General features: G+C 40.8%; 3 protein-coding genes across 7 annotated transcripts in view; all 3 read right to left on the bottom strand.

Annotated features, from left to right (window-relative positions):
* Positions 1-977: 977 nt before the first annotated feature.
* LOC102225331 (plasminogen activator inhibitor 1 RNA-binding protein-like) lies at positions 978-7523 on the bottom strand. 4 transcript variants are annotated; one of them, XM_023339264.1, is made up of 9 exons: positions 7154-7523; positions 5665-5848; positions 4503-4649; positions 4295-4363; positions 4110-4184; positions 3842-4013; positions 2733-2777; positions 2418-2609; positions 978-2330 (listed from the first exon to the last, which is right to left on the bottom strand). In XM_023339264.1, the coding sequence occupies exons 1-9, from the start codon at positions 7410-7412 to the stop codon at positions 2274-2276; spliced, it is 1200 nt and encodes a 399-aa protein (XP_023195032.1). In that variant the 5' UTR covers positions 7413-7523; the 3' UTR covers positions 978-2273. The 4 variants fall into 4 exon arrangements, with proteins under 4 accessions (XP_023195032.1, XP_023195030.1, XP_023195033.1 ...); XM_023339262.1 differs by having other exon boundaries at positions 4295-4366; positions 7154-7522; XM_023339265.1 differs by having other exon boundaries at positions 3842-4010; positions 7154-7522.
* Positions 7524-8479: 956 nt separating this feature from the next.
* Positions 8480-14144, bottom strand: LOC102225591 (3-keto-steroid reductase-like). The gene is made up of 9 exons (XM_005795690.2): positions 13919-14144; positions 12657-12863; positions 12426-12518; positions 12111-12225; positions 11244-11438; positions 11054-11167; positions 10897-10953; positions 10713-10811; positions 8480-10599 (listed from the first exon to the last, which is right to left on the bottom strand). Exons 1-9 carry the CDS (start codon positions 14047-14049, stop codon positions 10483-10485), a joined length of 1128 nt encoding a protein of 375 aa, XP_005795747.2. The 5' UTR covers positions 14050-14144; the 3' UTR covers positions 8480-10482.
* Positions 14145-15034: 890 nt separating this feature from the next.
* The window catches only part of ddr2 (discoidin domain receptor tyrosine kinase 2), a 32940-nt gene continuing 23562 nt past the window's right edge, over positions 15035-24412 (bottom strand). The window contains exons 6-17 of one of the 2 annotated variants that reach the window (XM_014471007.2): positions 23963-24065; positions 22530-22713; positions 22205-22445; positions 22073-22117; positions 20549-20709; positions 20199-20415; positions 18398-18630; positions 18150-18277; positions 17825-18022; positions 17513-17747; positions 16715-16864; positions 15035-16630 (exon numbers count right to left, since the gene is read on the bottom strand). In XM_014471007.2, the coding sequence (XP_014326493.1) occupies positions 16499-16630; positions 16715-16864; positions 17513-17747; positions 17825-18022; positions 18150-18277; positions 18398-18630; positions 20199-20415; positions 20549-20709; positions 22073-22117; positions 22205-22445; positions 22530-22713; positions 23963-24065 (2027 nt within the window). In that variant the 3' untranslated portion in view covers positions 15035-16498. The remainder of the gene's footprint in view (positions 16631-16714; positions 16865-17512; positions 17748-17824; positions 18023-18149; positions 18278-18397; positions 18631-20198; positions 20416-20548; positions 20710-22072; positions 22118-22204; positions 22446-22529; positions 22714-23962; positions 24066-24412) is intronic. The other variant, XM_023339253.1, reaches the window with a different exon arrangement.

Raw genomic sequence — 24412 nt, 5'->3', positions numbered from 1 at the left:
AAAATTAAGAAGATATAGTAATTTCTTTGGAAGGGGGACAACATGGAGCTAGTGACCAGGCGGACTTAATAAACCTACCATGGACCGATTTATGTCCAGGATTATATATTAATGTGTTGTAATTTTCATTAGTAGAAGAAGGTTTCTGTAGTGGACAGGGACCCCAAACCGGTTCCAGCCCAGGGGCCCCAGGTAGGCACCGCATTTAAAACTGATCTGAGCAAAAACAGCGAGTTTTGATATGTTGAGTTGAAGATGCTGGACAAATACCATGTGAATATTTTACTTTTTTCTCCAATATTCCAGATGTGCTTGTAATATTTTTATTTCTGGAAATCATTCCAGGCTTTATTAGAACGTTAGCAGCTCTGTTTAGTGAAATTGAAACTCAACTCAGATTAAACTATATTTTGTCCAAATTAAAGGGAAGAAACTGGAAAACAAAGTTTGATTTTGAATTTTTACACTTTAAATCTTCAAAAAAAATTTTTTTTTTAATTTATTTTAATCCGGCCCAATTGTGCTGAGGCATTGTGTTTTATTTTATTTTTGTCCCTCTTAATATTTTGATTAAAAGGTTCACTTTTAATCATATTTATTGTGTATTTGTCAAAATTTCAGTTTGGCAACAAAGATACCTATTGGATCAATAATCCATTTTAATAATCAATATAGTTGATTGATTGAAATGCAACCAGCTTCTAAATCCACAGCACAGACAAAATAAAAAGTCTGAGGTCTAAACCGTTGATGGTACTAATGAAGTGGTTGCCAATGTGTAAAAAAGTCATGGTTTTTTTTTACCTCAAAATTGCGGGAGCTTGTATAAAAACAGTAAATGAGTGATCTTCACCCCTAACTTAAAAGACACTCGGGTAAATCTCGTCAGGAAGCAGGTGCATTAAAATAGGTCTGGACATTTGCAAATATGTCTAGAGCAGCAGTTTGTAACCCCCGATAACACGACAGGAAAAAGCTTTTTGTTGACCACCTTTATTTACCGACAGAGGTCTAATAGCAGGGCTAGAATTCACACATTTGTAGAGCAATTCAGTTGTTCCACACTATGGACAACTGTATTTCTTTCAGAGCAATTATGCAGTGATGCCATCGTGGAAACTACAGAACAAGTCACCAGCAGAGAAAAAACATTCAGCACAGACGGAAAGAAACCCAAGGCCGAGCAGAGTTTATATCTGTGGAAGGACGCCGAGTGGAGTGTGTAAACGAGAGGGTCGGAGGTTTTCCAGCGGGCTCCGGTCACATCTCAGCTGTTGGGGAGGAAAAGGAAAGAAACGCCTCTCCTCGTCACTCAGAACTAAGAGGAAGGCAGCAACTGACTCGCACGTGGCTGATGATGACCTAAGATGAAATGAGCGTGGGAGGAAGAAACGTCTGAAGATTATCCTTCCGATACGGGCAAATCCGAAACGCATGGACACAGCCCTTTTCTCGATTGAACCGAACCGGGGTTAAAATTTGGGACGCGTTTCCAATGTGTTCAATAAAAAAAATGACGAGCTTTTAAGAACGTTTCATTAAAAAAAATGAAAAGTCCAGATTGCGTGCCTTTCCACGTACATTTCCAATGTAGGCAGCATCTCTTTCAAATACCAGTTGTTTTTTTATGTGCACCATGTGAAATACAGTCTCTGAAAGAATTTATGAAAATAGTTGATTTACAGGCTGAAGATCATATAAGAATAGACCTCCTCTATAAAATATAAAACAATATCTCCATGCTAAAGTAAGGGGGGGAGCCCATAAATCTCAATGAGTGGAGCTGTAACTTCTGAAACAGCAAGGTGAGGCGGAGCTCGTGTTGGAGCTCTGGCGGCGCCCGCTTTAAAGCAAACAAGCAACAGCACTCACCACGCCAAAAGATATTCTTATGCTTACATTTCAAAATGCATATTTTCAAGCAGCAATTACAAAACTTTATTAATGGACAATGCATAACCTCTGAAAAAAATACTGTATGAAAACATCCCTGCTACTTTGTTTCAAAGTACAAAACCTCTACCAATAAGTTGCTCCAGAGTAGCAAGAAGTCCTTTTGTTTTTATGTGTTTTTTTTTTGTTAATATCTTTTTGTTTTTTTTTCCACCTTTGTTTTGTTTTTATTGAATAAAACTCAGTCCTCACAGAGTGTCATAGCTATGACAGTCTTCGCCATCATTTGACTTTGCTGAAGGATCCAGGAACATGCAAGCCTCGTAGTGGAGGTGCTCAGGAGGCTCCTGAAGGCCTGAGGGAGGTTTGACAGCCGGAGCTTAAGCCAGGGCTGGGAAGGCCTCAGGGTCGTCCACGTTCGGCACAGACGTAGATGACTGCAAGCAAGAGCGAACGGAGAACACGCTTAGGACGGGAATTAACTAAGTGGCTAACAAGCAGCAGCTATGCTCCAGATTATTTACCCTGTCAGTCCTTCCTCCGCGTGCCGGCCTGGTGGTCTCGGCGCGCTCGGCACGTTCCCCACGCCCGCGGCCTCCCCGGCCGCCGCGGGGTCCTCCGCGCCCGCGGCCAGGACGGCCAAGGTCTCCGAAGTTTATCTCCAGCTGGGACGTGATGTCGTTGGCTGGTTTCCGGAAGTGGTGCTCCTCGTCGCCCTGAATTACCAAAAAAAAAAAATCCAAGAGGGTTTTATTAATTAGAAGCGTGCTTCCGCAGCCCCAACGCCGTCTGCATACAGGTTTAGATTGAGCCGCTGCACGCAACGAGCAACACTTTACCTTGGAATCATCGATGTCAAGCTCAGTCAGATCACCTTTCTTGTCCTGTGTTAAGAGAAGTTCAGAATATAATCATCACATCAGAAAAACCCAAACATAAGCGTGTACTAAAATGTTAAGAGACATTTGACAGCTAGTCTGACTAATATGTACAGCGACAGCGCATTAGGGGAGCATATTTATTGTATTATTTATCATGATAAATTTATTAATGTGATCAAAAATCTGATTTATTGTCATAAATTTCAATTAACAATGTTTAAAACTCCCCAAAATTGTTTGTATTGTCAGGACTGTTAGTTTTACTATTTTTTCCACAGTTTGTTCAATTAAAGTATTGATAAGTATCAATAAATGTTGAAAATATGATTAAATGTAATTACTGTGTGCAGTTTAGTGATACAAATCACACTTCTTTATGTGACTGGTGTCCCATCACAAATGGGAATGTTTTTCAAGAACATTATTTGTGCTTGTGAGGATATGATTGCTCTCACAGCCACACAGTTACCTAAAAGGCTAACGAGCAGCAGCCTTGCTCCAGATTATTTACCCTGTCAGTCCTTCCTCTGCGTGCCGGCCTGGTGGTCTCGCCGCGCCCAAGTTCTTATCGTCACTTTTACCATTATTATATTACTACTAAATATTGTGATAAAACTACATTCCTGTCACCCACCCCTACAATGAATTCTTCTTTCTGCTACACACTGGCATTTTGAGATTTTCCTAAAGCCCAATTTCACCTCCTCTCATCTGTTTTGTAGCACAACTAATAAACCATCTAATGTCAGCTCGTTCTACTAGTCTTAGTGTCATAACAGAACAGTGAATAGATATAATCTTGTTCACTCTTAACTAAAAATGTTTCATAAAAACTATTATTACATTTACTGAGCATTAAGCTAAAAATAAATAGTAAACATAACCCAACTACAGCACTAATAAGCAGCATTGTGTTTAGTTTCAAGTAAAATTAATTGGATAATGTTTGCAGTTTAGTTTTCAAGTCGTGCCAGGATGCTTATGTCGACTTCAGAAACATATCTAAACAGTATTTGCCTCTGTTAAAACGTGAGGTGGGGCTTTAGGAGCTTCGGGAAACGCCTCACCTCGGCCTTGGACTTGTGCAGCACAAATCCTTTGTTCCAGTCAGCGCCCTCGTTGGCCTTGCGGATGTTGAACTCGACCTTGGCCCGCTCTTTGTCCTGCATGGCCTTCCATTCGTCCAGAGTCATCTCCTTAGGACCTTCTTCCTTCTGTTCTTCAACCTCATTCTCCCTTCAACACACACAAACGCAAAGACATGTTAGCATGGGCATGTTTAGCAACGGTATCTTTAGTTCCACATTGTCTTCCTTCATTGGAACAACAACTTACTTGTTCTCAGAGTCGGCGGGTGGATGTTCCTCTCCTTCTGGGTTCTCCTCGGTGACGTTAGACTGGTCGAGCTCACTGCGGAGAAAACAGAAAAAAACCTCAATATCCTCCATCGTTACGGCTGCGACTTCCTTACAAACTAGAAACATGTCAAGTTTTTGCATCTGTCTTTTGAAAGCACTCACTTCAGTTCATCTTTAACTGTGCCCCAGTTGTGAGATCCACTCCCACCACGCTTGTCCTCACCTTTCAGACTACTGGAGAGGGAAAGAAAACCCCCCCCCCGAAACATCAATCATGATAACAACACACACGCAACATGAGCGCAAACATCTTGAGCACAAATGATTCGGGTTTAATTCAGACCATGAAGGGGTTCAAAGGAACACTTACGATCGGTCGCTGCCACTGTGTCTGTCAAATTCCCGTTTTCCCCTGGAGTCGAATCCGTCGCTGCGGCCCATGCCGCGGCCTCTTCCGCCGCGACCTCCCCTGCCGCCGCCGCCGCCACGACCCCTCATTGGCCTATCACCAACGGGCCTGAGGAGAGAGAGAAAAAAAGTCAACCATAAGCAAGTAATTATGGAGATTTGTATTTAAACTTGCCATCAATATTTAGTTTTGTGGAAATAAATTACATTTTGTTTCTTATCTGCTACAGATTCAAGTTTTCTAAATGTTCATGCCTTTCTATGTATTTTCTCAATATTAATAACTTTAAATGATGAATTATGTTGGACTCCGAAATCTGTTCCTGCAGTATTTAATAAAACATCAAGCAGTTCATCTACTTCATAATTCATCAGCTAAATGTTAAATAAGCTCTTTTTCATGTCTTTACTAACTACTTTATGCAAACAAAAAAAGCATAGATGAAACTATTTAAGCTTTTCCTCACTGATAAGTTTTGGTTTTTATTAAGATATGATTTAAAGAGTTTTTTTCCCAAGAGAGATAAAACCAGTTCCTTGTTAGAAGCTGTAGTTATAAAACCAACAGAAAATCTAAGAAATACAAGATTAAACCCATTTATGCACATTTCCTTAACCTTCTTCTGATCTGTGATAAACTGTAAATGTCACATATATCCTGTAGGTTGATGCATTTATAGATGGAGTTTGTAGTTTTGATGCAGTTATTAAATAGGGTCAAAAGAAAAACTAATGGACTACAAATTTCTCATCTATTTTATGAATTTCAGACACACTGATGTGAAGTTTTGATTTATTGGAATTTTTGAAATATAGAAATATATAGCATGCATTTTAAAATCACATTAGTTGTGTAAACATGCACAACGTTGGAGATATTTAGACGAGACAAGTGGGGGTAGGATTCAATAAGCTCCATGTCAAACTGGATATGAAAATGTTATTACACTATTTTTTGTTTTCTCTGACACTTTACCTGTTCAAAATAAGAACAAAGATAACTAATAAAAGTTTTATGTAATTAGCTTAAAATAAATAAATAAAAATACTCTAACTGAAGTATCAGTTTTGGACTCTAGTTATGGTTCATGTGCCAGGCTGGTATATTATCAGTCCAAACTCACTTCTCCACGGAGAACTCGCCACCCTCGGGTTTCTCTGCGGCTTCGCCGGCAGGCCGCTCGAAGCGGCGGGGCGGCCGCCTGTCCACAGGCCGTCTGTCTGCGGGGGGCCGTCCGTCTCCCTGTCCGCCCTGAGGTCTGGAGCCTTCGCCCTCTGGTTTTCTACCCATTCTCCTCATGCCAGCACCTAGGAATTGAAATAATCATTTTTTTAAAAGTGATCAGATGACCTGCAGCACTGCCAGATCAACACCCAACACTGAGTCAGGAGACAAGAAAAAGAAACAACATTGTTCCGCACAAGTGGAGCAAATAATTGCAATTAATGTGGTCAATAAAGACGAGGAGAGGCAGGGGTGGGTGGGGTTGTTGGCAAGTTGGTGATTCAGGATTTCTCTGAAAGGTTATTTCTCAGCCCTAACGTGAGTTTCGTAATTTACTTTTAATTTGTGATAAAGTTACCTCGCCAGATCTACTGGGATTACTGGTGACCCAGTTATTTTTTTCCCTTACTTGTGTCAGAGCCACCAGCCCAGTGTAACACAAGTCCCTCCCATTGACTAAATCGCCTGATCCAGAAATAGATCCGCTCCACTACACCACAGCGGCAGCTGGTGGAACCACCATCAATGCACCTGTCTCATCCTCTCTCTCAGGCAGATAAATATGATTCTACTTGTCAGCTGATGAAAACTCAATTACGCAGAAAAGAAATTTTCAAATCTGATTCAGTCTAAGCTTTGTAGGCAGCGCCTTTTCACCTAAAAGTCACGCGCAGGGCAAAAACCCGGTGATACAAAAACGATTAATCGTGTACATATGCGATTTGTTGCAAATCGACCGCGTGCGGAGTGTTTATTGTGCGCCAATAGGAAGTAAGAGTGTGGAGGCTGTGCCTTAACACGCCCTGCAGCCACGAGGTTCAGCTCCGCCGGAGCGGACAGATCCGCATGTCAGTAGAGAAATCCGCCAAAACAAAAACCCAAACTGAAGCTCACACCTATCTTCTCTACACGTGTTACTGCCCTCTCACATGTTCCGGATATCTTTTTTTTGTCTTTCGCAAATTTTAAACTTTAACCAATAATTGTTAGGTTTTTTTACATGATTCTCGATTTATGGAGCAACAAGTAGTTTGGCTTCGAGTGGCTCCTGAGCGGAGCTAACGATTTAACTGAAGCACGCTGGTAGTTAGGCTCTCTGTTCAACTAGGCCCTCTGGGGGTGTACAGCTAAAACTAGCTGGGCCGCAAACTGTTTATCTTTGTATCGCAGCAACCTCGCGTCCCCTGTCGTAAATTATGTTTGGGTAAAAGTCGTTGTTCGTGCAAATGTCATTTATCTTAAGGCATTAAAATAGCGAGTAAGCCGACCTCATGTCACTATGCCCGGTTATAACGGCTAGCTGGTAACCGAGCAACTTAGCCTGTTAGCTTAAATTTCTAGGCAGCTCTTTTGACTAATTGGAGCCCAAAACGTGCATTAAATATTACCATCTTTCTTAAGTGGGACTGGAGCCTGGGTTTCCTCCTTCTTATCAGCCAGCGGGATCTTTCTGTCCTTTTGGGACTCCTTCTTGGGCTGCTTGGCAGCCTGCGCTGCAGTCTTGGCGGCACCAGGAGCTGCAGCCTCCTTCTTCTTCTTAACTTCGGCTTGCTTCAGCAGCTCGAACGGATCCGACTCGTCGTCAAATAACTGGTCGAACCGATTGGTTATGGCACAGCCAAAACCTTCTTGCATTTGTCCGGGCATGATGGCGCCCCTTCAGCAGGATTTTCCTCCGATTCTACGAGGCTTGGTGCGAGCACTTCGCTAGATGAAGCCACAAGATGGCTGGGAAAGGACCTTCTTCTCTTCCGGCACGGTAGACATCCGGGACCTCGGAGTTTGCGCGGGTGGGTTGTGTAGTTTCCGTGGAAACCCGTAGCCATGATAGCAGCTAGGGAGTAGATGAAAGAAAAACTCAATTACCCACAATGCAAATGTTTTTGAATCGCTTTGCAAAGGAAAGCATGGTCGCCCCGGTCTGCACTCTGTTGTTGTTTTGACTTTTAGGAAAGAACTATTTAGTTGTCAGGAGTGCTTTTCTCAGCAGTTTGTCCGTTTTAAAACTTACATTAGCAGATAACCTGCTAGTTCTTTAATATAATTCAAGACCACAGAGGAAGAAATATCTTGATATTAGGGATTAATTTGTTTTTTAAAAGGACAGGAAATTAGTTGGGCCTAATTATTTATCAAGTTCACAAGAAATGACCCCAGAAACACGTCTACACACTAATATCTAGATGTTTAAACCGTGCTGCAAGTTAAAATTATTTCACTCTTGTTTGCCTACGCCCTTGCTTTTGGCAGTAAGTTTTAACCTACAGTGGTGCACATGTTACATTTGGCAATTACAGAATCAAGAATTGGCTTTTTTATTTGCAGAAATGTGTATTTTTTTGCTGTCGTCAATTTTTTTTATTGGTGTGGATAGCATCTTTACTTATTTTGTAGAATATGTTTACTCTCAATTGAGTATTGAGGAAAAAATTAAACAGGTTAAAAAATGTTCATGTGGTTAAAACACATAATTGGAGGAGGGTTCCATTAAATGACAGAGAAAATGCTAGGCTTATGCAGCTTGCCAGTGAAGTGCATCTGGAGCAATGAAAGAAGCTCAACAAAACATTTTCCACACTTTAAGAAATGCAACACTCTTTTTGCAATCACACTCTTTTAATTAATCGGTCTTGTGCATAGATTAATTCAACTCCAGTGTTTTTTTAAATAGTATTTATTACACATTTTTCCATCGTAAAAAATTGTCAAAAATATTCAGTCTTTTATTTATTTTGAAACTGCATCTCCCACAACAGTAAAACTTACAGGGGGAAAAAAAATTTAAATCTAAAGTACCACATTTAGAAATAAAAAATTTTTAACAACACCACAAGGACTACAACTGTTGGTACCCCATTTTCAAATATATTTTCTCCTAACATTTGATAAGGTTACAGAATACATTGAAAAAAAGAGGTCAAGCTTTTCTACTGGATTAAGTTCTGGTAAGGTGATCTAGTGAGTAAATTCTGTTGATTTATGTTTGGTTAATAATTCTACTAAAGGACCCAGTGGTGACCCATCAGGCACCACAGCATCCCACGTTCTCCACGGTGCAGTAAAACCATTTGGAGTGTTTGTGGTCAAAAAGTTAAATCTTATAGTTTCATCTGACCAAAGCACAAGGTTCTAGTCAAAGTCTCAGATGAACAAACTCCACACCTTTAAATTTGTGATGGTGTGACAAAAAAAACAAAACTTCTCTTGCATCGCTTTCAAACAACTGGTTCCAATTATGCAAACGAGCAGAGACAAAGTCTGTCCATCTTTTCTGCACTTCTCTGTAAAGACCTCCATTATGATCATATTTCCCCTTTGTGAAGATAAACAGTTTAAAGCTTTTTAATTATTACTCTGATTGTAGGTTGGATCAACATGAAGGAGGCAGCTTTCCCATGTCTCCATTTTAAGATCGGCACACATTGAACGGCATGTTCTCTTGACTTTCCAGCATTGATCAGTGGCTGTGTGAAATTGGACTGTGTCACATAAAGTCATACAGTGACGTAAGAGGATTTACAACCCCGCGAAAATTTCCCCCACTGAACAAAAGTACTCACTTCAAAAATTGGTGGGCCTATTCAGTAACATTTTAATTATGTTCTCCCTTTTTTTGTTTTTTTAAATTGTTTTTATTTGCAATAGTTTACTTTGAAAGCAGATTTTCTCTTGTTTATAAGGCCCGGCCCCCTTTATTCATGATCACGGTGATGACCCGCTCAGCCGCTTCTGAGCACAATCAATGCTCCTGCTCTCCATAAAGAAACATGACGTCTCCAGTTACTAAAGCTATGATAGAGTCCTATGCGCTCATGGTCATGGTCATGGGTACATTTTTCGTCTACTTCTGCGGAATGGTGTGGGCGTTTTGCAACCCCAAATTGAGCGAAGCGGAGGAGGGAGAGTGCGCCGCTGGAAACCAAGCCGGGGAGCCGAGGCAGCGCCGCTGGATGTGCGCACCAGGTTCCCCACAGCGGGACGTCAGGTGCGCCGCTGGGCTTCTGCAAGTGGCCGCGCCGCCGTACACCGCGGAGACACTCACCCAGAGCACATATGTCAACTTCTGGGAAGATGATGACGATGACGACGACGACGATGATGATGACGACGATGAAAGTCTGCTGTCGGACAGCGCTGCGTTTTGTCTGGATAATTTGGGGATTGATAACCAGATTACAAACAGTCCCTCCTGGATTGCAATGTGATGACTGGACGCCAACTTCTTAGAAAATCGGTAATATTCTTATGTTATTGTTTTCTTATCATTTGCTCCATATTTCAGAAAATGCACGACCCTGTTGACATACTGCAAAAGCTACACTAAAATGTTTTGGGTTGAATAATTTGCATTAAATTCATGACCAACTGGATGAGTTTTCTTGAATGTGCCTGACGTTGAGCTATTTTACAAAACAGAGTGAGTAAAAATTTAAGAGTAGTTGTACCCAAAAAATACCTGTGGCTAAATAGAAATGTTAGCCACATTTCTGAATTGTTTAGTTGTTTCGATAATCACAGATCCTCTCCTCCCCCCACTTCGCAATTATCCAACGCTTTTGTCTCGTATATAAAACCCCCAATAAAATATACATTAAATTTTGAGGTTGCATAGAAAATGCAGATAAGTTCAACGGGTGTAAATTTTCCTGCAAGCTGCTGGTGGAAAAAAAATAGCATCTTCTCTCTTTCAGTGTGGAATGTGGATCATTCAGCTCCTTCAGGTCTTCAGTGAGGGGCCTGCAGATTGTGTTTCTGCCAGTTTCTTCCTTGTGTCACTTTCAAGTTGAAGTAATTTGATATATAACGACTCTGATGTCTCAAAAGTAATGTCCATCTGCAAATGGGAAAGCACCACATAACATTTAGCTGTTTTAAACAGATTATTTTTAAACATAATTCACATTTTAGGAAAACAACAACAAAAAAACATCCAGTTACTTGCTGCACCTTATGGGGTTGGGTGTAGTTGTTTCCAAGCCCTGATGTTAAGCTGTGGTATTTAGCATAAGGATCCAGAGATTCAGGCTTTTGCCTAAATAGCCAAAGCTGCCAAGAAGGGTAGAAATCAGAACATGAATTTGCGCAGAGCTGTTTTTTTTTTTTAAAGTGATAACATTTTTGTTTTACCCACCAAAGCCTCAGATCCATTATAAGGTGTCAGGGTAAAAGTGTTGGTAAACACCCTGATCTGTTGGCAGGAGAAGGAGATGTTTGTCGTTATAGAATAAAAAAAAAAAAAGCATGGCCGTTTTTCGTGTTGTTCTCACACTTCATGAAGCTGAACCCACCAGCCAAAAGACAGGCATGAGCAGTGTCCACAGAAAGGCCGGAAACGACGGGAGAATGCCAAAGGTCAGGTTTGTCATCACAAATCCAGGCGAGACGACAGATGAGTACAAACCCTAAAGCAAAGGCTCGTATTGATTCATTTTTTTAGCATTAAGTGACGTTAAATGCATGCATTTTTGATTTTCTAACCTGCTTGTTGTAGTGCTGATTGAGAGACAGGCTGAGCAGGTCTGTGGCGTATTTGGAGGAGCTGTAAGGCTGAGTTCCTCTCCGGTGCTGTATGTCTTCGAGACTGAAGGCGGAACGGTTAGCGTTACTAGAGGAGGTCCAAACCAGCTGCGAGGTTCGACCTTCTTGGCACAGAACCGGCTCTAGTTCCCTAATCTGGGACAAAACAAAGAATCAATTCTGGATGCGCATCCCCAAAACTTCAGAATCGGGTTATTTCTATCGAAACTACAGAACTCAAATTTATTTTTATGAACCAAAAGCATGAAGTTGTGCTTTTTTGAGTTTAATAAACACTGGATAAATATTTGCGATATGTGCTTTAGTGCATGCGCAGAAATAAAAATACTACCTCTATCAACGAATACTGTTAGCGATTAGAAATAGCAATCGCTATAAACTATCAAAGAAAACCGCAAATTAGTATCATCCTGAAAAACTCTGATTTCGGCTTTGTCTTCAGTTCAGCCTTACAGGGTAAAAAAAACAACTGATTTTGCACTGCACCAATAGCACCAACGATTCCTTGCCATCCAACCATGAACCTCGCAAAAGTCACTCATCGATGGCAACTTAATACAATCATAAATTCCCCTGCAGAAGCAAATTGAGCTGAATAATGTCTGCCGTGACCTTAGGCTCTCAATGTGCTGTTAATTTTTAATGAGGACAGTTGCTAAGTGACAAACGGATTCAGTGTCAGCCTTGCTTCTTTCCATCAAGGACACACAGGCTGCCTGCAGAAAACCAGAGACTGGCTGAAAGCAAACCTTTGTTTTTTTTTTTTTTATCATTTAGGAGTCAAAACATCCTGCAGCAGCGACTTACGAGAAGGAAGTGACCAAAGAGGTTGGTGGCAAAAACTTGCTGCAAGCCGTCAGGAGTGACACCATCTTTCTGAGTCAGAATCCCGTCACCGGTGGCAAACATAGTGATCACCTTACTGTAAGCACATATTTAACAAAATGAATGAGATGAAAGCACTGAAAACAACCAGTTACTTTTCTTTATTGATTTATTTTTAAAGATAAATTTGTTCCGCAAAAGGCCTTGATACAGATTAATATTTTATTAATTGAATTTAATTCATTTATTCTGTTTTTGTCTTTACTTACAAATATATGACTGAAGTCAGTTATTTACCTGGAGAAGAGGCCTCTAAAAAAGGCCTTTGCGTCAAATTCTGGGTTTGGCATGATGCCGGCATTTAGGTAGAGGTAGTCCAGCCGATTGTACCTGAAAATGACAAAATAATAATAATAAAAAATGGAATCCTGTAGCACGTTTCTGAGGTGCAGACGTAAACTTAAGTGTGTTGCGAATTCTTTTTGAAAATGCCTTAAGAGGGGAAAAACTAAAAGTCCATCCTCCCACCTGACTTTGACTTCCTGCGCCGTTCTGAGAACAGAGGAGACGCTGCTGGTGTCCATCTGCAGCAGGTCCACCTGGGCTGCAGGGTGAGAGGCCAGCAGGGCAGCGCGCGCCGCCTGAGCTCGCTGCACGTTCCTGCAGGCCAAGCAGAGTAGCAGGCCCTCCGTGTCGTGTGAGAGGAGACGCTCGCACAGCGCGAGGCCGATGCCACTGCAGGGGGAACCGTTAGACCGTTTTAATGTTACAACTATACAATTAGGACATAATATAATAATTATACGCTCACATATGCATTAGCATTAAACATAGAAATGAAATGAGAAAACGGTTGGTGAATTGAAATGTTCAACTTCTTGTACAGACTTAAATCCAACATTTCCCCGATAAGTGAAAGCACCACGCCTGTGCTTGTTATTGAGTGAAGAAAATTCAAGGTGATCCATTTCCAGGATCAGTGGGTTTTTTAAAAAAGAAGCCAGAGGAAGCACAGATGCTATAGGAAGCTGTTTATGTTTTTTTTTTCTCAAAGTGTTTTATATGACTGCTCTCCTGTGCATTCAGGCTTCCACAGCACAACTAGACGTCAGGAGGTGCTGGTCATTTTGCTCCATCATATCGTACTGTTGCAGTTTTGGTGGTTTCATGCCTGGCTTTTTTTGTGTATGAAACACCGAAGGGCAAAATGGATCTTGAGCGATTCAGAAGATAAAATGAAGACTATATATATTTTAAAGCAAAATTGTGTTGCTTGATCTTTTTGGGCTGTAAACCTCAGTCTGCTTGTGGGACATGTAGGATTTTAATATATTGTTAGCATTGTGGAAAACCCAAATCTAAGGTAAAAGATTATCATTCTGTTAGAAATACTGAGAGCAATGTTTAACGCACAAATTGCAAATATGTTGAATATAGTAAAACCCTGTTTCACACTGACCAATCTCTCTCTCTCACACACGCGCGCGCGCACACACACACACACACACACAGTGTGACGTCTCCTCTGCTCCTTTTTTATGAAATTATTGACCTTTCACAGCAAGAAAGACATTTTAAAGCTGTTATAGTACTTAAAAGAAGAAAAACAGGATATTTGAAATTGGTCGCAAAAACAAGATCAGTACACATTTAACTAAAAATGACAGCACAGTTGATATAATCAATGTTTAATGGAACAATACTTTATTCTGCCTGAAATGATTGAACTTTTAATTGGTTTCGTGAAGTACGGGGCTTCTCATAACAGAGGTTATAAATTGGGTTGTTACCTGTTCGCTCCGGTCACCAAAACCACCTTTTTCATCTTGGTAAAGCCAAAACCTGTAGCGCGACAGGAGAACTGGGGGGAAAAAGGTTGCGCGTCTGGTTCAGGAACTGGTTTCCTCTTCTGTGGAATCATAGTTTAGCTCCACCTCCCTTGTTCTGATTGGATCCTGAGGCAGCACTCCAGCCAATAAGATCTTAGTACGCCTCAGCCCAGCCACAAAGGTCCCGCCCACTCCAGACACTGAAAAATTGGATCACAGGAGCAAAACAAGGAGTCCTGACCAAGAGAAAGAGTACGTTAGGACTTTTATTTGAATTTTTGCCATCAAGGTTTAAGTTTTGTTTACAACACATAAATCTTGCAGAAATGCAACCATTTTCATACAAAAATATCCTAAAAATAAAAGAAACTATTACTTTATTCAAATGTTTTTACTTTTTTTTGCACTTCTAACAATATTGAAAGAAGAATGAATGCAATGAAACTCATAAAAGTGTATCAATTTGAACCTGAGCTCGATATCTTTTTACCCTGCTAAGCAGAAAAAGAGTCACAATTGTCTTTCACGGGTGAGACGACTGGGCTTGTGTTTAAAGATAAAAACATAAAGCAAGAACAAGTAGAGAAAATCAACGAGACAGATGCTGCATGAAGTCCAGACGCACCAGTAAAAGATATGAGCTCTAAACTAATGCACTTAAAGTTGATCTTCATCGACCGTGCTCTTTCCAACCATCCAAGAAAATTCATTGTTATGGTGAAACTCTGAAGCAGAAAAAATTAGGAGTTTTTCCCTAAAAAACTTCTAATTATAAGGAGCTATTGATAAGAAATAGCTATAGACATCTAGAACCAGGGTTCTTGTAAATCTTTGATGATATTTTCCTAACCTTCTCAACTTGTGACTCTTTTCTAATGTGTTTGTAAAACGAATGGATGGATGTCCCAAGGAGTTTTCTTCTTCATGCCTTTCGTCTGGAAAATACTTGGATCAAACTTTTCTCTTTTCCTGATTGTCTAGGATCCCTGCAGAAAACACTTACCGTCTTTCTAATCACACCTGCTGCACACACACACGCTTTGCATCAACACACGACACACGACAACAACCCAGCACGAAGTTCCAACGGGATTTCTTCAAAGCATATTCAACTGCAGACAAAAGGATGCCGCAACAGATTTTGCAACAGAAAGAAAACGTATACAAATCAAAGAAGAAGAAATGCTGCAATAAACCAAATACGACACTCTGGTTTGAGTGCATATTCTTATGCACATCTATAAACAAGTCATAAACACAAGTCAATTTATAAATACTGATACAAAAAAAAATGATACATGAAATTTAAACATATCTATTGGAAATACACAGTCATGTACACTTGTTAAAACTACTTCAGGAAAATGGCAGGGAGAAGGGAAAAAAATGCACTCATTGTTATTTTTACTTTGTGTGTATGAAGTTTTTCTGAACATGATAAAACTATTAAAATATAATCAAATATGAAAGTAATCATTGACTGCACTTTCCCTTTCTACATTCAAGCAGTCTTCCAAAAGAAAAGACAAGAAAGCAGTATTTCAAACAACACTGTAACATGGGATATATAAACCACTTATTACACATTGCATTTAGACATAAACCAAACAGAAATAGTAAGGAGATTCAGGTCTGGTGTACTGTTGCTTTGTTGTAAAAATGCTGGAACGTTGGCTGCAAATCTTATTCCACTCCACCGTCTGTTTATTTTGCTTTAAACGGGGCCACATTTGTAAGAATAAAAAAAAACAAGTTAAATCTTCTCTTCAGTATATTTTGTTATTGACTCCTGTTTGATGTTATCTGTTGGATTGGAGAATGGAGGTTTGAAAAACAAGACATGTTGCCACTTTAACATCCTGGCACATCCTTGTCATGTCTTAAATTGGACGATGTGATTATTTTGGTGACTTCAGGATAATTATTATGCCCAACCTAATCCCACACGTGTTCAGTGGGTCTGAAGTCAGGCCTGCAGGCCGGTCAAACCAACCTGCCTGTATCCAGTCTCTGATAAACCTCTGTGGGGTAACAAGTGACGACTTCACAGTACCCTGGTACTCAACCTTGCTGTTCAATGTATAAATGCGTTTTCCTTTTGAATGTGGCACCACTGTAGGGGACATAAACAGGTATGAGATTCTTTTTTTTTTTTCCAAGAACAATTCTGCAACAAAGAAAATAAATGTCCAGACACAAGTCTCCCTACTTTTAGTGTTTAGTTTTAAAAGTGCCAAATGTCTCTTGCTACATTTAAATGTTGGCTTCCTCCACACCCACCCGACAGTTCATGCCTCTCTTTTCAAACTGTGATAAAGTACTTTGTCTAAATTTATGCTTCATAAAAATAAAACCTTTGCATTAACTGGAATACAGATCAACCTAGATTATTCAGTCCTCAAAAATGGAGCATGGAGCCAGCAGGTGGCCTCCCATCCTGTCTCTGTTGAATAGGAGCGTAGCTTAAACCTGGACATCCTGCGGCATCCGTTTCTCCAGAGATTTGCGCAGACTCTACAGTGTCTTAAACACTACGCAGGCTTAAGGCTGTAAATCCACCAGGGCTCTGTGTAATTCCTGGAAGGAGGGCCGCTCCTTGGCGTTCCTCCTCCAGCAGTTCAGCATGACCTTGTAGAGCGAGGCCGGACACAGCACAGGTTGAGGCAAGTAGATCTGCGAGACCAAGGGCGAGACATGAAATACATCGCTAAATTATTTTCCCCACTCGTGAAATTAGAACCGTTTAGTCGCCCTCACCTGTCGTTTCTGGTCCCTGAAAAACTCCCCTGTGTTTTCTATCACCTGCTCGTCGGTGAGCTGGGAGTACGGCTGCTCCTTGCAGAAGTTCAGGATCTCCCACAGCGTCACGGCGTAGGCCCAGACGTCACTCGCCGTGGTGAACTTACCCTGCACAAACGGAGATGTTGCGTTGTACGCGGTTTGACACAACCGTAGCAAAGTGGATTTACTTGAATACATCACTTAAGTACAGCTTTTGAGAACTTGCACTTCACTTGAGAAGGATTTTTGTGGAAAACTTAATACTTTCACTCCACTACATTTTAATGCTGAATTTTGTTTTACACCATTAAATTTCCATCATGTTACTTCTGTTGGTCTTATTGTGTAGTGTCTACTGTGTTACTCTAACACACAGTAAATTTACACACTGCACCCCTAAGCGATGGGTGGCAATATGCAGCTTTAACCGGTTGCAAGAAGAAGAAGAACCCTTTTTGTCCTAGTAGTGTTGCCTTATGATGTGAATGAATAATACATAAAACTGCCTAGTGTCTTTGAGCATCCAAAAAAGCTAGAAAAATATAAGACATTATTATTGATGATCTGGGATCTGTCCAGAATAGGACTACACTCCAGTGAAATTTAAATACTTAAAGCACATACTACAGTTCTCCAACTTAGGTAATAATTTGACAGAGCTACTTTTACTCTTACAGGAGTAATATTTGACCAGTAGGAAAATTTCTTCCACTCAAGTAGTGAAACTAAGAACTTGCGCCCGGTACAAAGTCGTGTTTCAGCAGCAGCCCTCACCAGCAGGATGCTCTCCCATGACATCCAGCGTATGGGCAGCACCGCTCTGCCCTGGATGCGGTAGTAGTCGCCACTGTACAAGTTTCTGCTCATGCCGAAGTCAGCTATCTTTATTGTGTAGTTTTTCCCCACCAAGCAGTTCCGTGTGGCCAAGTCTCGGTGGACAAAGTTCAGGGAGGAGAGGTACTTCATCCCCGAGGCTATCTGGGAGGCCATGTAGCACAGATCACCGAAGCTGAAGGGGAGATGAGAGACGTCACCATGTGGTGGGAAGACAAAACTACAAATGAAATGCGATGGTCGCTGGCTGACCTGACAGTAGGTGCGTTGCTGAGGAGAGCGAGTTGTCCCTCGGGTTCATGGCGGGACAGAAACTGGTTGAGGTCTCCATTTTCCATGTACTCTGTGATCATACAGAGCGGGTCGCTGTAGATGCACACGGCTAGCAGACGAATGATGTTGGGGTCCTTCAGACGCGACATGATCTTTATCTCTTTCAGGAAGTCATTCCTGTCCATGTAGAAAAAGTTTGCGCAAGTTGCTTAAGTTTATTTTTATATAAATCAGGTGAATAGTAACCTCATGTTTGCTTTCATTTGTCGTTATATTTCCAGCACCAACGACGAAGGCAGCGCACCTTGCATTCTTGTTGGCATCTGAGCGGAGCATCTTCACAGCCACTAGCACTGGCTGGCCCTCTGGGACGTCAAATAAGTAGTCCTCATTTATAAACTCCTGCATTCCCTCTGCTTCACAAAGATGCACCTGAACCAGCAAAGAATAAAAAAAACCAAACAAACAAACAATTAAGGGGTTTAACATTTGCTCGTGCTTTTTTTTTTTAAGTGAAGTTGTATGTACGGCAGGAAAGTAAAGAACTCGCACCTCTCCAAACTGGCCCTCTCCCAGCTTCTCCTTAAATGCGAGCAGTTTTCGCGGGAACTCCTCCACAACGACGTCCTTCCCGGACAACAGGTCCATTGTCAACGCGGGGATGGCGTACGTGTTGCCTCCGGTGACGCCTTGCAAGTTGACGATGTCTGCCTCTGCGTAGTGGGGGGCGCCGTCCTGCACCACAGTTTGAGTTGTGGACTTTGAAGCTGCAGTGGCGGCCGAAGCTGCAACACATCATGAGACACAGTAGCTGAAACCACAACTGGATGGACGCTTCTCATGGGAAACTATTTGAACCTTTTCACGTTATAACCACCAACTTTAATGTATTTGATTGTAATTTACAGGCTAGCTAGACAAACACATCATGCATTTTTTGTGAAATACGATGGAAAGCTGCATGTTTATTTTGTATACATTACATCTTAAAATCTGAAAAGTGTGGTGTACATTATTGTCCAGCACCTTTAATGCTACAGTATGTAACTTTAATAAAAAAGAATGTTTTTTGTTTGTTTTTACATATTTGACATATGTGAAAAGACAAGCTCTTCTGCCTTCTCTCTGTGCTAACTAGGAAGAACCAATCAGAGCTAGGAGGAGGGTCTTTATACTGCCAATCACTGTCATGTACCTGCTGTTCACCCCCCCTTCACTCTCCTTGCTCTCTGCACATTACAGCTTCTCATCGTTAGCTCAGTCTGCCATGTATGCTCAGGCTATTTAGCGTAGCCACCGATGACAGCGTATAAATAGTTTTCCTGTTATAAGTTGTTTCTCCACCATTTGCACATTGAGTAGTTTGTACACAATTGTGATTGACAGCACCAAGACTTTTCTCCTGGCTCTGATTGGTTGTTTTTGACAGGGACTGGTGCATTTCTTCAGACAGCAATAGTATTGGGAGCTTAACAAATATGGTAAGCACATTTTTGATCAAAGTTGGATTCAGCTAAAATAAAATCCACTGCAACCATTTGTCTTAGAGGTCAATTCATTGATAAACACACTACTGCTATGTGTAGTTTCATCTCAGTTTAATATAAAGGTCTCCATGCTTTTTATTTAGAGTGTTTTAGTGAACAAATAGCATCATAAAGACCAAGAAACACAACAGACAGGTCAGTGTTGCTTAAAGCAGGCTTAGTTGAGGAAGCAAATCTACATTTTATGAAAAAGAGGACAGGAGGGGCACAAGAAGAAGTCCTGTTTCCTACATGTCAGACAGCAGAGACAGCATACATGTGGACGAAGTTGACCGTCTTCCACAGCGGCATCATGCTGTTGGGATGTTACTTTTCAGCAGGGACGGGAAAGCTGCTCAGAATTTATGGTATTACAGATGGAGCTAAAAACAGGGCTGGAAGAAACCATGTCAGGGGCTGCAAAAGACCTGGAAGGATTATGACCCTATAAGTAAACCATAGCTACAATGGAAAGATTCAAATGAAAGCAGATTAGTACAGTTGTCAACTGTACAACTGTGACATTTGTACAGTTGACAAAATGTCAGTAACTGATGTTACAAAAGCGGTAGAGAAACCCTGTGAATTGTGGTTATAATTACTGTAAACTCAGGAGTGGCTGAATAAAAATGTATGCCGTACTTTTAGCATTTTTATTTGCAAACACAAATGAAAAATCCTTGCTTTTACTTCCAATTTGCAATTGTGCTCTGGATTTAATTGGTCTTGGATAAGCAAATTAGGGGGCAAATCCTTTTTTTAAAAAAAAAAAAAAAAAAAGCACTGTGTGTTAATGTCCATGTGTGTGAGTGGATTTGCTGGCTTACCAGGTTCCTCTGAGCTCTGTGCAAACTCCGGCAGCTTACATATGAGGCGCGACGGCTCCTGGTAGTCTGGACCCAGAGGGAAGATGCGCTCGTAGGTGGAATTAGACTCCTGTTCGCCGGCTGTACCTGGCCGGTTGCCGGTGTGATTGTAGCTGAACGTCTCGCTCTGTATCGATAAGCTAGCAGTTAGTTCGTCGTCCAGGATCCGACGAGAGGCCTGGAATAAAACACGCGTGTCAGGGAGTACATCTGACCGTCTCCGAGAGGAAATACTGGAAATGCGTAAGATTATACTGTGTTTGTTAGTTGTGTCAATATATTTTAAAAAAAGAAGGGGGGGGGGAGTTCACCTTCTCCAGCATCTTCTGCCACACCTGTCTCCACAAAATGATGACAATGATGGCAACAAGGATGAATATGATGGCCACCAAACAGCCAATCAGAATGCGAGTGTTGCTGTCATCTACTTTATGGGTTGGGTCATCTTCTGGTGAGGGAGGAGGAGAGGTGCCTTTTAAAGATTTTAAAAAGAGACTTTAGTTTCACGTGCTTCCCAGTTAAATGAGAATTTTAAAAAGATACAAGTGTGTGAGCATCAAACAAACATTTATGTTTTTAACCAGCTGAGATATCGCTTGGCCTGCTTTACAACAAAACCTGGTATTTTCTTTGTGAAAAAGGTCAAAACTGACATGGAGCTACACTGTTTTACCAAACATAGTTGGTGACGTCCCATTCTCAACCCACGGAGTTTAAAAACACATGGCAGCCACAGTTTCCAGATGTACCAGCTTTAGTTCTTCTGGAAAGGTTTTTGACAGGTTTTAGGAGGGCTTTTAAGGGGACGCACACTTTAAAGTGGCAATGCAAGGCTTTGCCTACAAATGCATATTCCGAAACGTTTTCCCCAAACTATTACTGCGATACTCTGGAGGCCATTTGAAGTCTGGAAGACCGTGGAGTCTATACACCATCTGTGCGTCGTACCGCTCCTGGTTGGTTTTGGGATTTCATTAATTTAACTATCTTTAGCCTTTTCAGATTTGTGGACTTTTAAATTATTTTTTAAACTCCCTTTTACTATTAAACAGTTTTATTTTTACGTCTCTTCTATTTTGCCTCCCCTTGCCTGCATTTGGTTTCTCCATAACAACTAATGGCAGTGGAGACATAACCTGACATATTAATATTTTGTATAAATTTCACAGTGCTGAGGAATTCAAATCATATAAATAAACAAAACCTATATAAAATCATTTTTGTTTTTTCTATAAAAGAAAATAAAAGTTGTAATTTTTAAAAGAATTAAATTAAGACATTGCCAGATCTACTACAACTTAAAACCACTAATTAAAGCACACAGTTGTGTGACATTAGTTGCAAATAATGAAGATTAAAGCCCAGCATTTTGAAGGTTTAACTTGTTAGAACCTTAGATATTTAGCTTAGTGTGCTTCTGATTGAAGTTATTTCAACCAAAGAGGATACCAGTACTTAGTGTGCAATGTCCTCACTTCTTCCTAGCTAGAAAAAATATTTTAGTTCATTCTGTTTATTGAGTAAAACAAGATTAAGTTTTCATCAAATAATAAAAGACATTACACATGGTTAGGTGAATCTCTCTTAAGGAAGCATATTTCATGGATATTCCATCATAAATTAATCAAAGGAAAAAAAAAATACCCAAAACAAGTTTCAACTTCTCTAGTTGAATATATTACAAATACCAAAGATAATATAAATAAAAAAATATTTTTATACAAACTCTATGTTTCCAATTTTAGCAGGAATCAAGATTTAACCAAATAACTGAAAACGTTGCTCACAAATTATTAACCAAGCATTGCATGTGCATGTGAGATGTAGTTCCTCACCTGGCTTAGGAGTGGAAGGCGGTGTTGTGTTGTACATGGCTGTATCTGAAAAAGTTTCACCAATTGTTATTTGGGTTGAAAACTCATCTCAACAATTTCACTCCAGCACCAAATCAGCTCCGCACTGAATACCTGACTGGAAGGTGATTTCGCTGAACAGCATCCAGGCGTCAGCAAAGTAGAACTGGCACTTGATGGCGCTGGCCATGTGATTGGCCAGCTTGACGGTGATGAAGCGGGCGCTGGGATTCTTCTCGTCCTCCACGGGACTGAAGGCGAGCGGCGTTGTCTCCCAGTCGGAATCGGAGCGGAAGTGGCAAACCACCTGCTGGAAGGCCTTGACGTGTCGGGAGAACATGTTGTTGCAGTGGACCTGCGCACACGAGGGCATTCTCTGTGATGACGGAGAACGACGCCGAAGGACTTTAACGCCGCCGCGTCGGCTCGGGATTCTCACCTTCATGGAGGTGAAGTTTCGTATACGGTCAAACTCAAACATGATTTCAACAAATCCACCGGGGAAGCTCTCGTTGCTCCAGCCTACGTAGTCGTACCCGGGCCATCCGTTGTGGACGTGGCTGAGAGTGAAATCATCTTCTCCACAAACGCCGTCGGTCAGCTGGCCTAAGCCCTCTGTCATACTGAGAAACACAGAAGCAAATCTGTAAAAAGGGTGAAATCCACAGCCAATGAACTCCAGTCAGAAACATTTTCAGTCTTTTGAAGGTTATATTAGCCTCCTTGTTAATTCCTTTAATGAAACGTCCCTGTTTGTTACTTACAGTGCTGCTAATCACAAAACCAGTCATGATTCTGTTCACCATGGTTACACAAACAAAATAGTAAACTTTTGTTTTGTTTTCGAAAAAGCACAGCATCTGTGGTTTTCACAACCAGGAAGCTGAACTATAGTGATGGGAGACATATCCATCTGTGATCGAGACTTGATATTTTTAGCCTTCTTCATACTGTCAGACGGGTTCTGTTCGAGGCATTTGTTGGTTCTACACTGGAAGTAGAGTTAATTTCTACTAATCATTTCAAGAAATGTTCCTAATTACAGTTAATTCAATAAAACAAGGAAGGTGATCTCTTTTTCACTTAGAACAAGGTATGGTTTGGATAACTTTTGAAAGAACTTTTATTTTAAATCTGCATTTTGTGCTGACTAAGTTTGTCTGCTATTAAAATTTGTTTGGTAATCTGAAGCATAAATGTGACTGAAAAAGAAATAATAATAAAGAAATCTATAAAGGGATAAATACTTTTTTCACTGCACTGAATGGTTTACACAATATTTTATGTTAATTTATATTCTTGTTCTATAGCTGCACTGTTTATGAAAATGTTTTTTATATGCTTGCATAGACCAAAACAAATATATAAGAAACATTTTCATAAAAAGTTCCCTAATGCAACTTCAATCTTGTTTGATTTAATCAATAAATTGGCTCATAAATAAACTGTAATTAATTCCTAACACTAGGTGGCAGCATTACCAAACAAAATCCACTCTGTTACGGGTATTTGTCAGATTTTCTATTATTCCTCATTTTTGCTTTCCTCCTCCACTGTTTCCTTAACAGAGTGTTTCAGTGTCATGGAGGACATTATTCACGCTATAATCCAAACAAAACAAAAGCCCTGATTGGTCGATTCTGGGTCTTAAAGTTATTCAGTCCCGTTGACTCAGTTATTCCCAGGAGAGGAGGTTTTGCCTAACAATAAAACACCCCGACCCACTCACACCGCTTTGTTTCTTTGTTTTTACCATGGCAATGGGAACTAACATGGTGAGGAGGAAAAGCAGCGATCATTAGAGATGAGAGCTACATCAAACTAGCGCAGGAAGCAAACGATGAGGAGGAAAAGCACTGAACCGTCATTCACCTGTGGATGACGGCTCCATCGTAGACCGAGTCGTTGAGGTAAACAGTATAAGCAGGAAGGTTCATCTGTCGTCCTGCAGGAGCGTTATACGAAACCAGGCCATCTGGGAAGAAATGACAATTTCCTCTTCAGTTGTGGGGATTTTATTGACATTGTTCAGAAAGCCACAAAGTTTGCTTTAAACTGCACAGTTTAAGGTCGCCATGGTAACAAATGCACCAAGATACAGGTAGGATGTATAAAAATAAATGTCCATTTTGAGAATTTCAAACAAAACTTACTAAAGCAACAGAAAACAAAACAAGGAGATGGAAAATATTTGTGCTATGTGGGGAAACAGCACGGAAAATGGCTTAAACAAAGTCCTTTCCACAGACTGACAACTTGTTTGCAGCCTGCAGAGTTTCATTTATCAAAGAATGTGGGTCAGGTTTAGGGAAAGAAAGGGTG

This window comes from Xiphophorus maculatus, chromosome 9 (assembly GCF_002775205.1).
Source record: "Xiphophorus maculatus strain JP 163 A chromosome 9, X_maculatus-5.0-male, whole genome shotgun sequence".
NCBI classification, from domain to species: Eukaryota; Metazoa; Chordata; class Actinopteri; order Cyprinodontiformes; family Poeciliidae; genus Xiphophorus; species Xiphophorus maculatus.
This window is presented reverse-complemented; position numbering and strand designations above follow the sequence as displayed.

What these genes read in the sequence shown, in the direction of transcription:
- LOC102225331 (XM_023339262.1), bottom strand. Translation starts at nt 7,412, where the DNA reads ATGCCCGGACAAATGCAAGAAGGTTTTGGCTGTGCCATAACCAATCGG. An exon ending in CACAGTGGCAGCGACCGATC is followed by an intron (nt 4,367 to 4,502) that starts GTAAGTGTTCCT and finishes TTCCCTCTCCAG; the next exon opens with TAGTCTGAAAGGTGAGGACA. An exon ending in TGCACAAGTCCAAGGCCGAG is followed by an intron (nt 2,778 to 3,841) that starts GTGAGGCGTTTC and finishes CTCTTAACACAG; the next exon opens with GACAAGAAAGGTGATCTGAC.
- LOC102225591 (XM_005795690.2), bottom strand. Translation starts at nt 14,049, where the DNA reads ATGATTCCACAGAAGAGGAAACCAGTTCCTGAACCAGACGCGCAACCT. An exon ending in TTGGTGACCGGAGCGAACAG is followed by an intron (nt 12,864 to 13,918) that starts GTAACAACCCAA and finishes TTCCCCCTGCAG; the next exon opens with TGGCATCGGCCTCGCGCTGT. An exon ending in ATAATGGATCTGAGGCTTTG is followed by an intron (nt 10,812 to 10,896) that starts GTGGGTAAAACA and finishes CCTTCTTGGCAG; the next exon opens with CTTTGGCTATTTAGGCAAAA.